Source organism: Salmo trutta, chromosome 26 (assembly GCF_901001165.1).
Source record: "Salmo trutta chromosome 26, fSalTru1.1, whole genome shotgun sequence".
In the NCBI taxonomy this organism is placed as follows: Eukaryota; Metazoa; Chordata; class Actinopteri; order Salmoniformes; family Salmonidae; genus Salmo; species Salmo trutta.
Window position 1 is genome coordinate 30,209,326 of NC_042982.1, and position 13,951 is coordinate 30,223,276.

General features: G+C 43.5%; 1 protein-coding gene across 5 annotated transcripts in view; it reads left to right on the top strand.

Moving 5' to 3' along the window:
* Positions 1 to 693: 693 nt before the first annotated feature.
* LOC115163637 (paired box protein Pax-3) overlaps positions 694 to 13,951 on the top strand; it is a 33,899-nt gene continuing 20,641 nt past the window's right edge. For 2 of the 5 annotated variants that reach the window (XM_029715682.1, XM_029715681.1), the window contains exons 1-4: positions 694 to 1,238; positions 2,002 to 2,237; positions 2,488 to 2,545; positions 3,050 to 3,193. In XM_029715682.1, coding sequence (XP_029571542.1) covers positions 1,154 to 1,238; positions 2,002 to 2,237; positions 2,488 to 2,545; positions 3,050 to 3,193 — 523 coding nt within the window. In that variant the 5' untranslated portion in view covers positions 694 to 1,153. Of the gene's footprint in view, positions 1,239 to 2,001; positions 2,238 to 2,487; positions 2,618 to 3,049; positions 3,194 to 13,951 lie in introns of all 5 variants that reach the window. The other 3 variants (XM_029715679.1, XM_029715678.1, XM_029715680.1) reach the window with 3 other exon arrangements.

Below are 13,951 nucleotides of genomic sequence, written 5' to 3' on the forward strand. Positions count from 1 at the left end.
CATTTTTTACTGTTTATTTCACTTTTGTTTGTTATATTTTACTTGCTTTGGCAATGTAAACGTATGTTTTCTATGCCAATAAAGCCCTCTGAATTGAATTGAGGAAGAAAGAGAGAGCGAGAAAGAGAGGGACTGCAATGCCCCTTCCTTGTGAGATTGCCTATAGGGATACTACGTGTCTTTTCAACTTGCAAGGCAACTATAAATACATTTCCAACAACACAATAGTTACGTCTGTCAGCAGAGCAGACGTTCTTTACCACTCTCCTGGCGTCGTACCCTGCTGGGGCGCGAGTCCCAGTCAGACGGCTCTCCTATTGGTAGTGCGCAATCTAAAAGCGACAATAAATTCCTCGAGGTGCACAAACTTTTGCAGCATTTGTGTTATCTTCAGGCCATAGAGTGAGAACAAATGGATGCATGGGCTCTACGAAAAAATACCTTCAATTAAACACTGTTGTATGTTGAGTGACTAATCAAAACGGCAACATTAAAAACTACACGCATCTGTATATGTAATCGAACTTATGACCTGAGATGATGTCACATCTGTCAAGGAGATGATTAAAGACGCTTCCTCAGTCCTGTCCCAACCAACGCCTCTGACAACAATTCTGAGGAAGAAAGTTTCCTGCACCGTCAGCCAATCATTACGCACGCCCAAGAGCCGGTCTCCCTCCTCTAAACCAATCACAGAGCCTGGATCACTGATGGGAAAGAAGTGCAGCACAACTAATAACTGTTCCTCTGGGTTTTGACCATCTTCCCTCACTCTGAACGTGTGTCAACAACAACAGCGACAATAACATCACTTGCATGATTATTGATGACATCGCAGATTCCCTCACGTATCCAAGTGCCTATCGACTGGTGAAAGAACGCATAGGCGCAGTCTTCAGAAGTCTACCTCAAGTTTTTCCTGGTTTGGTAACTTGGGCTCTTTTCTTCGGGAGGCGGGAGTGTTTTTTTTTTCTCTCCCTGGACTCTGGTTCCTGTCTAGTCCAGTGGCTACCCTATCAAGGCTAACTTTCCACGAATTGGAATACAGGGCATTTTTACTTAGAATTTCTTCCAGTGGTCAAGCTCCATCGTCGGCAGCTCCCTGTTCTCCTCTCTGGCGGGAGGTTAGTTGAAGGCGTAGGGTTGTGGAGGTATGACTGCGTTGGCAGGGGCAATACCAAGGATGATGCGCCCCATGCTGGCTCAGAACTACCCACACAGTGGCTTCCCACTGGAAGGTAAAATCAAAAGTCGAAACAACTTTTTGAGCACTGCTTGTGGAAATATTTGGGCTTCGATGCGTAATAATTAAGGAGTGATTATTAATATAGGATATTATGTAGCCTACCCCATAACCCCCTCCCCCTAAACATAAACTTGGTCATATCCAATTGTAAAAACACTTTTTATAAAACTTTGGGATTGACACGCAAAATTGAGAAGTAACACAATTAAAATGTAATGTCATTTTTCAAACTTATTTTCATTTCGGTTATCAGATGCAAAGTGGATTGAACGGTTAACGTCATCTTTATCATCAGTTTTTTTTGTAGTCATTATTGACACCTTTTTATATTTTTCTATTTGTTTGCAGTGGACTATTAATTACATTATTAATTTAATAATCTCTTATGCAGTGGACTATTAATTAAAGTATTAATTGAATCATCTCCGAAAACAAACAATTTGTTTATTTACAGAAGATTTACAGGGTCATATAAGTAGGCTATACACCTCGCTATATTAAATAATAAGATACAGTAACATTACTTCAAGCAACTTTTAAGGACTTTCATTGTTACCAAACCTTTCATTTGAAACGACTTTTATTTTTTATTATAGGCTATTATGTAAAAAAAAAATGTATTTAACATTATTTGTAGTAGCCTTGTGGTGTTATTAGTAGCCTATGATGGAAACAATGTTAGTTGTTGTGTTGTAGGCCTATAGTTTGTAATCATGAAGCCTTCTGGTGACCATTTTGTGTTTTCTTTTACTCAGTCTCAACCCCGTTAGGCCAAGGCAGAATGAACCAGCTCGGGGGAGTTTTCATAAATGGCAGACCTTTGCCCAACCATATCCGCCATAAGATCGTCGAAATGGCCCACCATGGCATCAGGCCATGCGTAATCTCCCGTCAGCTCCGCGTCTCTCACGGTTGCGTTTCCAAAATCCTCTGCCGGTACCAAGAGACCGGCTCCATCCGACCCGGGGCCATCGGGGGAAGCAAACCCAAGGTGAGGGAGCACGAGCAGTTCTATCGCTGGTGAAAGTGTTGGGTTTTGTATTGTCATGCATTTTATTATTCTCTTAAAACTGTTTTCTCGAGGTATGACATGTTGGGTTAAAATTGAACAAGCTACAGGTTGGGAAGGCATGTAAGAGGCCTATATTGTGTTGCTGAGTGTAAGTAGACAGTGTAAGTAGATATGAGCTGTTTATTATGCCTTAATGAATTAACGATGATATGATTTGTCGTTTCCTTAGCAGGGGACGACACCTGATGTTGAGAAGAGAATAGAGGAGTACAAGCGAGACAACCCGGGTATGTTTAGCTGGGAGATTCGGGATAAATTACTGATGGATGGGATATGTGACCGGAACACCGTTCCATCAGGTAAAAGGAAACATCTGCAATCTTCACCTGCAGCCATAGATTGTTCATCATCATCATGGTCTTCATCATCACCATCTTATTTATGATAATGGAACTAATGTATTTTCTTTCTCAATAACCCATTTTACCACAATAATAAACCGTTTTACTCTCTGAAAACAAAAACGTTAACAACTGCTGACAATTATGGCTGGGGGAAATAATAACTGTTATAATGTAATTGCCAAATTAATTTCAAGTTAAGATAAAATCATAAAAAATATTGCAAAGTCAATCGATTTTTTTAATGGTGCATCTGTTGATATCAAGTAAGATTTATTTGATGCTTTATCACGGTAGATTAGACGAACAAATAAAAGCAAGTGAGTGCAGATTGTTTAACTTTTCCAGTTTATTATTTATTAATCAGTGCTCTGTAATTTCTTCTAACAGTGAGCTCTATCAGTCGCATCATGAGGAGTAAATTCGGAGGGAAGGGAGATGACGATGATGATGAAGATGAAATCGAGAAAAAGGAATTAGAAGAACACGAACGGCGGGCCAAACACAGCATCGAGGGCATCTTAGGAGACCGATGTGAGTGCAATCATAAATAAATAATAAATTTTCTCTCTTCTATATTCAACTTGCGTGAGGCAGTTACTTGTTGCGTAAGGCGGAAGGCCCTTCATACACAGAACTAAATACTTCTGTGCACTTTCATGTTCTTTAAAACGGTGAGGAAACCTCTCGTTTATTCAAAACTAAACAAAGATGGACAGAAAAAGGTTTTCATCTTGTTTTGTGTAAGCTTCTTGGTTTTCTGACTCGGTGTTATAGGCTAGGCCTACATTTTCACAATGGGAGTCACCACTCCTGGGTTGCCATTCATTTTTAGACTTTGTGAGATAGATAGGCCTAGTCTGTCCTTAACTCTAAAACTGTTGTTGTTTCCGATGAAGTGAAAGCACAAGGAGTGTCTTCCTTTGTCAACAGTCATAAAGTACACTGGATTGTTTTGAATTCTTATCGACCATATCTCTCCTGCTAATGCTTGTCCCATGAGGCGTTACGATAATTCAAACAGCAGGTGATAACTTTTGTGGTAGAGGGAGGATTGCCCCTTTGTGTGTGTGTGTGTGTGTGGTGTGTGTGTGTGTGTGTGTGTGTGTGTGTATGTGTGTGTGTATGTATGTGTGTGTGTGTGTGTGTGTGTATGTATGTATGTGTGTGTGTGTGTGTGTGTGTGTGTGTGTGTGTGTGTGTGTGTGTGTGTGTGTGTGTGTGTGTGTGTGTGTGTGTGTGTGGTGTGTGTGTGTGTGTGTGTGTGTATATATGTGTGTGTATATGTGTGTGTGTGTGTGTGTGTGTGTGTGTGTGTATGTGTGTGTGTGTGTGTGTGTGTGTGTATGTATGTATGTGTGTGTGTGTGTGTGTGTGTGTGTGTGTGTGTGTGTGTGTGTGTGTGTGTGTGTGTGTGTGGTGTGTGTGTGTGTGTGTGTGTGTATATATGTGTGTGTATATGTGTGTGTGTGTGTATGTGTGTGTGTGTGTATATATGTGTGTGTGTGTGTGTGTGTGTGTGTGTGTGTGTGTGTGTGTGTGTGTGTGTGTGTGTGTGTGTGTGTGTGTGTGTGTGTGTGTGTGTGTGTGTGTGTGAGAGAGATAATTAAACAAAATAAAGTGAACGAATGTGTAACCACGGGTGCTTGCACGAAGTGGGCAACCCACACGATATTTGTTGCAGACAAACATTATAACGTTCAGGACTCGAATCAGTCTGTGCGTATTCTACTTCTGCTACGCATTTCTATTTCATTGTTTATGGTAGGACACTTTGCTTATATATAGGCTAGCCTTTACCTTGTAGGCTTATTGTAGGCATAGGCCTACTTTTTATAATGTCTTTATCATACTAATAACATTGTTATTAGGCCTATACGTGCATTTTAATCGAGATGCACATAGCCTCGTTGTAATGTTTGAGGAAATACCCCTTATGAAAAGTATATAAAAAAGAACCAAAAACTTTTTCAACCCCTAATTGCCAAGATGTATTTTAAACAAAGAAATCTCATAACATCCCATTTTACGGTTTCCTACAATTTATTATGAACGAATTCGCAGGCCTATTCCATCTCAACGCAGCTGCTCTTTCCGCTCTACTGTAAAATGCAGGCACAGTAAAACAAATTATAGAAAAAGACAGGGAGTTGGAGGAGACAAAACGTCCCAAATGAGTTGATCAAACATTTGTATAACAGTTCCATCCCTCACAAAGCCAGGCCTCGAGCACACAATTGGACATTTGAGGATGAACTTGGGAGACAAAGGCGCGAGAGTCCATTGAGATTTACGCTTCGGTTACGCGTGGACAAAGCCTGGCTTCGCAGCAGCTTGGTCGCCATAAAAGAAGGCAACCTGTTTATAATTCAGTCAGAAAAGGAGAAGGAGCTTTGCAACAAAAGGCAGAGAAAATACATTATGAGACCGCAATGAAGGATGAATTATTCAGGTCCGCCAATAGCCGCTGCTCGGGCTAGGTCTAGAGACTGTTCACCATGGAGAAATGGCCGTTTTCACCTACAAAATGTTTCTTTTGGAGTCTTTTTAGGTCGTCTAAAGAAGCCGACTGCCATTCAGAACCTCTCAAGCCCTCTTTCACACACACACACACACACACACACACACACACACACACACACACACACACACACACACACACACACACACACACACACACACACACACACACACACACACACACACACACACACACACACACACACACACACACACACACACACACACACAGCTATAGTGTATAGGCCTAACTGATATAACAAAACACTTTCAAATCATCTTAATATGCTTATTTAATGGCGAGGTGAATTTAACTTCTTGATAATGTGTTACTTTTAATTTTGGACATACAGAGCATTGCGGACATAATGGTTTACGAAAATACTAACTTTTTGTGTATTATGTGCACTCAGATTATACATTTTGTGCACACTCACATATTTTACACAATGTTTAAAAGTTATATTTTTTTTGTTGATGCTTCGGATTCCTGCTTTCAACACTTGTATATTAGCCTTTTTAGTTAATGTCACTTAATAATTATTTAGGCATGTTACAAATTCCAATGCCACAAGATAAGAAATTATAGTTTCTGTGTAGCAGCCTTATATCAACGGCTTTGACAAAATATTATATCTTATAAAATGACAAATATTTTCCTAAATATATGCATAGGCTACTTTATGGTTATTAATATTTTAATTCATAGGCCTAATATATAAATATAATTTTTTTATTTTATAAGTACAAATTGTTGCACAATATATTTTCTTACCAATATAGGCCTGATGATATTCATGTACAATTGGCTAGTAACATGTCCCTCTGCATGGTCTATTATTAAGTCTTTGATGCCCTATTCTTTCCCTTTTAAACATTAATAATGTCTTCTAAATGATTTGATATTGTGCTATGTCACATTTAATGATCGAGGGAGTGTATTAAGGACTCCTTTGGTGAATGGGGACCAATGTTCTCCCCCGAGAGGCGCGCTTGGCCTCGAGCGGTGGTCACAATGGAACTCGCCACTCGTCATGCGCAATGCTGCAATACTCACCCATCATGCTCTCACCCCCTTGCGCTCTCAAAATCTCTTCAAGCGGATTAAATTGAGCCTTTTATTTCATTTTACTTTCATCCAGAGAGCGAACCCGCCCCTCTCCCTCGGTTTCCTTCTCTTTCTCTCCATGCCCGCGGCGCGCATTCGTTTAATATCTATGATTCATCTTCAGGAGTGCAACCGCTAACAAAAGGAAGTCAGTTTGTTGTAGAAAGGTCCCTAAAATTCAATTCTCCGTTAAATCATTGACCCATCTGATATTTGTCTTTATTTGGTTGCCAATACATGTCACATTGTGTTATTAATTCCAAAATGAAGGGTATAAATTAATATGAATAAGCCTAAAATAGTATCCGTTTCCTTATAAAGGTTGTCCTGTGTCCACGTGCTCATTCGGGCTCACTTTACCCCAATCAGTTTGCTGTCCTATTTCCATTCGTATCGGTCAAGTGTACATTTTACCCTAAGGGCTAACTAAAAATGTAAATGACCTTTGCCACGACAATGCTTTGACTTGAAACGGGCACAGTTAATTTTTGCACTAATATCAGATGACTCAAACTAATGCATGGTTTATGCTATTATGCGTAGGTAAGGAGAGTTGAAATGAGCGCACACTTCAAATTGGTTGGTGTTTGGTCCTGAGGACTAAGCTATTGTGGTGCTCTAGAGATTGCCTTGTATGGGTAGAGTGACGCCAGTAACGTCAAATCTCGACTTTTGTTTTTACGATTTGTAGTTTTTTCGAGACCTGTGGCGTCCACTATTTTCTGGCGTTTTTTTCTGTCTGGTCTCATTTGGAATGCTGTTTTTACAGCCGCAATTACAATCTGAAAATTACATTTTTCAGCTAAACGGGTCAAACATTGATGAAGTCGATGTTTGTTGAGACCATTGTTGTGCGAGGGTCGTTCAGAATTAATTGTCGTTTCTCTTAAACGTCCACATTAAAGGCGGCTTGCTTGGATTTATTTGTCTGGGGAAAAAGACAACTGAAATGTATTTCGGAAATTTCCATCTCGCTCAATTGCAGCCTCTTGCACCACAGTGCCTAAAATGATGCGCAAGTATATCCTCACGTGCCAAATGTGTTTGGAATGAAGGCTGGTGCAGTTGGTTAAGTAGACCGTAGGGCAGGCTATCTTTCTCAATTCATGTGTCAGAGAAAATACTTTCCACTTAGAATTACAATAGTTGAACACATTCTGCCACTCTTTAGAAAATACCTTTCCAAATGTCCAGTCAGTGCTTCAGTCTCACTAAATGCCTCCTGTGCATATTTGCTAGTTTGGCACAGTTCCTGCATAACCATTAGCAGGGGGTTCAGTATAGTAGTTTCTGTGCCTTCCAGAATCTAAAAGGCTAACATTGAGTTAATTAACCCTAGAAATGGAGCTAATGATTGATAATGTACAAGCGGCCCTCCCCTTTCTCCTCCTCTCTCATATTTCCAGTGTATCTTCTTAACCTTACTTGGCTAATTAAAATTAGCCTGAATAACACTGATGATACATACAGAGGAGCCTTGTTGGCCCAGCACATTTCCATTTATACTCGGACACACACAAAATTCCCCATCTGAAAGACAAACAGTCAAAGAGGGATAACTTTATTTTGTGAAAGGGACTCCTGGAAAGGGCCTAATTGAATAAGTCTGGGATCTTTGAAAACCTGCCATGGTGAGCGCAGTCATCGTGTCATAAATAGGTTTATTGAGGCGCATTCCGCCAATCTGCTGCCATTCTCCCAGCCTCATTGTGCCCAGAGCCAGGCCAATAGCTGCAGGACAAAAGGGAATCAAGAGCTGACAATACATGAAAGGGCCAAAGATTTAGCTGCTTTTGTAACAGAAACTGAGCAGGACTTTTGTTTGTGTAAATAAAGTTGACGAACTACCCACTACTCAGGCTGGAGCATCTATACAATTTAATATGTGGGCACACACTGGATTAATGCCAGGAGGAGAGAGGGGGGGGAGAGAGGGGGGGAGAGGAGGAGAGGGGGGGAGGGAGAGAGGGGAGAGAGGAGAGGGAGAGAGGGGGGGGGAGGAGAGGGGGGGAGGGAGAGAGGAGGAGAGGGAGGAGGAGAGGGAGGGGGGGGAGAGGGAGAGAGGGAGGGAGGGAGGGAGAGAGGAGGAGAGGGAGAGAGGAGAGGGAGAGAGGAGGAGAGGGAGAGAGGAGGAGAGGGAGAGAGGAGGAGAGGGAGAGAGGAGAGGGAGAGAGGGGGGGGAGGAGGAGAGGGGGGGGAGGGAGAGAGGAGGAGAGGGAGGAGGAGAGGGAGGGGGGGGAGGGAGAGAGGGAGGGAGGGAGAGAGGAGGAGAGGGAGAGAGGAGAGGGAGAGAGGAGGAGAGGGAGAGAGGAGGAGAGGGAGAGAGGAGAGGGAGAGAGGAGGAGAGGGGGGGGAGAGGAGGAGAGGGAGAGAGGAGGAGAGGGAGGGGGGGGAGAGGGAGAGAGGGGGGGGAGAGGAGGAGAGGGAGAGAGGAGGAGAGGGAGGGGGGGAGAGGAGGAGAGGGGGGGAGGGAGAGAGGAGGAGAGGGAGGAGGAGAGGGAGGGGGGGAGAGGGAGAGAGGAGGAGAGGGAGGAGGAGAGGGAGGGGGAGAGGGAGAGAGGGAGGGAGGGAGAGAGGAGGAGAGGGAGAGAGGAGAGGGAGAGAGGAGGAGAGGGAGAGAGGGAGGGAGGGAGAGAGGAGGAGAGGGAGAGAGGAGAGGGAGAGAGGAGGAGAGGGAGAGAGGAGGAGAGGGAGAGAGGAGAGGGAGAGAGGAGGAGAAGGGGGGGAGAGGAGGAGAGGGAGAGAGGAGGAGAGGGAGGGGGGAGAGGGAGAGAGGGGGGGAGGAGGAGAGGGGGGGGAGAGGGGGAGAGGAGGAGAGGGAGAGAGGAGGAGAGGGAGGGGGGGAGAGGGAGAGAGGGAGGGAGGGAGAGAGGAGGAGAGGGAGAGAGGAGGAGAGGGAGAGAGGAGGAGAGGGGGGGGGGTGCTGGAAAGAGAGTGAATGGGGAAGAGAGAAGGGAGAGGGGGGTAAAGAAAATTGTTTGAGAGAGTATTAGGGGCTAGGTTTGTATATTTAGTGTGTGAGTGTTTGCAGATTTATGTTCTGCATGGCTTCTGATGTTGTATTTGTGATGTTCATCATTGTCTTACAGTGGCACTGGAAGAGGGAGGGTGGTGAGATGAGGGTTTGCTAAGAGGCATTGAAGTTGGAAACACAATACACACTATACTGTAGCATAGATCCATGGTCAAGGTCCCATATCACATTCTCATATACATCATAATGTTCCAGTTCTTATGTTTTAAGGTGTTAAAGGTGCTGCCTACTGAAAATCAGTTATCTTCATGGATTCAGTTACACTCCGAAGGCACATTCCAAATAATGGCTGATGCACGCATTTGCTCCCGAGTGGTGCAGCGGTCTAAGGCACTGCATCTCAGTGCAAGAGGCATCACTACAGTCCCTGGTTCGAATCCAGGCTGTATCACATCCAGCCGTGATTGGGAGTCCCATAGGGCGGCGCACAATTGGCCCAGCTTCGTCTGGATTTGGCCGGGGTAGGTCGTCATTATAAATAAGAATTTGTTCTTAACTGACTTGCCTAGTTAAATAAAGGTTCAATGTCACTGAATCTTTCACACAAGTCATGCATTGATATTTTTGAGTGAAAGTTTGAGTTGTATGTGCAGTTAGGGAACAGAACAATTAGACTATAGGGAAACTCAGTAAGATGAGTTGATGGATTCCACTCATGGCACATTCCATGTATACTCTTAAATAGACTTCACACTTTAGTTCTTCTCTGTGATTTTCACCTTGTAAACACAATCTCACAATTAAAATATCCAGCAGCAGATGATTCATACCAAGGGTGCAACTTTTGTTTTAGATGTCGGGGGGACATAATATACAGTACCAGTCAAAAGTTTGGACACACCTACTCACTCCAGGGGTTTTCTTTATTTTATTTTTTTACTATTTTCTACATTTTAGAATAATAGTGAAGACATCAACACTATGAAATAACACATATGGAATCATGTAGTAACCAAAAAAGTGTTAAACAAATATATTTCAATTAACAGGTGTGCCTTGTTAAAAGTTAATTTGTGGAATTTCTTTCCTTCTTAATGTGTTTGAGCCAATCAGTTGTGTTGTGACAAGGTAGAGGTGGTATACAGAAAATAGCCCTATTTGGTAAAAGACCAAGTCCATATTATGGCAAGAACAGCTCATATAAGCTGTTCTTAAAGTCCTTCATTACTTTAAGACATGAAGGTCATTCAATCCGGAAAATTTCAAGAACTTCAAGTGCAGTTGCAAAACCATCAAGCGCTATGATGAAACTGGCTCTCATGAGGACCGCCACAGGAAAGGAAGACCCAGAGTTACCTCTGCTGCAGAGGATAATGTTCAGTATATAATTAACTGCACCTCAGATTGCAGCCCAAGTAAATGCTTCACATAGTTCAAGTAACAGACACATCTCAACATCAACTGTTCAGAGGAGACTGTGTGAATCAGACCTTCATGGTTGAATTGCTGCAGCGAAACCACTACTAAAGGACACCAATAAGAAGAATAGACTTGCGTGGGCCAAGAAACATGCGCAATGGACATTAGACCGGTGGAAATCCGTCCTTTGGTCTGATGAGTCCAAATTTGAGATTTTTGGTTCCAACTGCCATGTCTTTGTGAGACTCAAAATAAATGAATGGATGATCTTCGCATGTATGGTTCCCACTGTGAAGCATGGAGGAGGAGGTGTGATGGTGTGGGGGTGGTTTGCTGGTGACACTGTCTGTGATTTATTTAGAATTCAAGGTACACTTAACCAGCATGGTTACCACAGCGATATGCCATCCCATCTGGTTTGTGCTTAGTAGGACTATCATTTGTTTTTCAAGAGGACAATGACCTAAAACACACCTCCAGGCTGTGTAAGGGCTATTTGACCTAGAAGGAGAGTGACAATCACCGACCTCAACCCAATTGAGATGGTTTGGGATGAGTTGGACAACAAGTGCTCAGCAAGTGCTCAGCATATGTGGGAACTTCAAGACTGTTGGAAAAGCATTTCGTATGAAGCTGGTTGAGAGAATGCCTAGAGTGTGCAAAGCTGTTGTCAAGGCAAAGGGTTGCTACTTTGAAGAATCTAAAATATATTTTGATTTGTTTAACACTTTTTTGGTTACTACATGATTCCATATGTGTTATTTCATAGTTGTGATGTCTTCACTATTATTCTACAATGTAGAAAATAGTAAAAATAAAGAAAAACCCTTGAATGAGTAGGTGTGTCCAAACTTTTGACTGGTTCTGTATATATATATATATATATATTCTTTTTTTATCCAGTCAGATAAACACTCCAAACAGTCTACCCGACCGCTCAGAGGCGTCCACATGGTCCTAAAGCACACCGTTGCCTCATTTTGTATCACATTCCAATGATAAAACTGGGGGGATAGAAATGCAATTTCAGAATGTGTGGGGGGTCGGCGGCATGTCCCCCCGTCCCCAGTGAAAGTTGCGCCCCTGATTCATACATTCATGAAGGTGGCTCATTAAAGACAGTTATAGAAAACATGACAACCTTGACATCTTCGGTTCTTACATCTTGTGTTCTATACGAGACGCTGTAAATAATAGTAATTTCTGGCACGTTAACGGTTGTTGCTACGCTCTCTAGCAACGATCAAAGTACGGTGAAGAAACTATATGGAAATGTACAATGTGTGTCTGGAACATGACAATTATTTGAGTGTTGAGTGCTTGTTGATTGTTTGTTGTTATAAAGCTTAGAGCTTCAGAGAAACAGAGTTAGACTGGGTCTATATAGAGCTAGACTGAGGTTATATAGAGCTAGACTGAGGTTATATAGAGTTAGACTGAGGTTATAGAGAGCTAGACTGAGGTGATATAGAGTTAGACCTAGGTTATATAGAGTTAGACTGAGGTGATATAGAGTTAGACTGAGGTGATATGGAGTTAGACTGAGGTGATATAGAGTTAGACTGAGGTTATATAGAGTTAGACTGAGGTGATATAGAGTTAGACTGAGGTGATATAGAGCTAGACTGAGGTGATATAGAGTTAGACTGAGGTTATATAGAGTTAGACTGAGGTGATATAGAGTTAGACTGAGGTTATATAGAGCTAGACTGAGGTGATATAGAGTTAGACTGAGGTTATATAGAGCTAGACTGAGGTGATATAGAGTTAGACTGAGGTTATATAGAGCTAGACTGAGGTTATATAGAGCTAGACTGAGGTGATATAGAGTTAGACTCAGACTATACAAAGTTAGACTGAGGCTATATAGAGCAAAATGGCGACTGCCCTAAATAACATGACCATCCAAAGACTGATATTCCCTGTCTGTCTGAGGAATGTGTCACTCAGTGTGTCCCTGGGCACGAGGGCACAGGGGGCAAGGGGGAGCACCAAATCACTCTCACTAACCCTCGCCTCGGGCTCTCTCTGTCCTTCTGCTCCTCCGACTCGCATCATTTTTTTATAATGCAGTGCATGATGACAATCCAAGCATAAAAACATAGTTATCTGCAAATGAATGGGGGCTCTATGCTTCATTAAAGCCTCTTTCTCCTTTCACACCCCTATTGTGACCCTCTGATATCAATTCAAAGGGCAATTAATGAATGCAGGCCAACTTTGAAGTGGGGGCGATTGGAGAAGGGGTTCGGGGCTCGGGGCTTCCTCCTTCAGCCCCTTCAACCTCTCGCACACCCCTTTCACCCGTGATGGACTTGCCACATTCAGCCGAGTGCGCCAAAAGACGGTTTGAAGTGAGTGAAAGAGTGAAAAGGCCTGCGAAGGTCAAGGAGAATGGCTGCCATAGAATATGGCCTCTCTTTATCTAATGGATGTATCCACCGAACACAACGGCTAGAGAAAAAGAGAGAGAGAAGGAAGGAAGGGGGTGAGAGGTTGTTTTTACAAGTGTGTGTGAGTGTGTGTGCATGTGCAGAGGAGGGATTGGGGGTGTCAACGCTGTGGAACGCAGGGCAAAGGCAACTGAATGAGGTGGTTGAACAAGGAAAGGCAGACAGGGAGTTGTTAATCACTTGACTGAGGTAAGGGCATAAGGCTCTGGACAGGGCAGGGGTAGGGATATAAGGCTCTGGACAGGGCAGGGGTAGGGATATAAGGCTCTGGACAGGGCAGGGGTAGGGATATAAGGCTCTGGACAGGGCAGGGGTAGGGTTATAAGGTTCTGGACAGGGCAGGGGTAGGGACATAAGGCTCTGGACAGGGCAGGGGTATGGATATAAGGCTCTGGACAGGGCAGGGGTAGGGGTATAAGGCTCTGGACAGGGCAGGGGTAGGGATATAAGGCTCTGGACAGGGCAGGGGTAGGGATATAAGGCTCTGGACAGGGCAGGGGTAGGGATATAAGGCTCTGGACAGGGCAGGGGTAGGGATATAAGGCTCTGGACAGGGCAGGGGTAGGGATATAAGGCTCTGGACAGGGCAGGGGTAGGGATATAAGGCTCTGGACAGGGCAGGGGTAGGGTTATAAGGTTCTGGACAGGGCAGGGGTAGGGACATAAGGCTCTGGACAGGGCAGGGGTATGGATATAAGGCTCTGGACAGGGCAGGGGTAGGGGTATACGGCTCTGGACAGGGCAGGGGTAGGGATATAAGGCTCTGGACAGGGCAGGGGTAGGGATATAAGGCTCTGGACAGGGCAGGGGTAGGGATA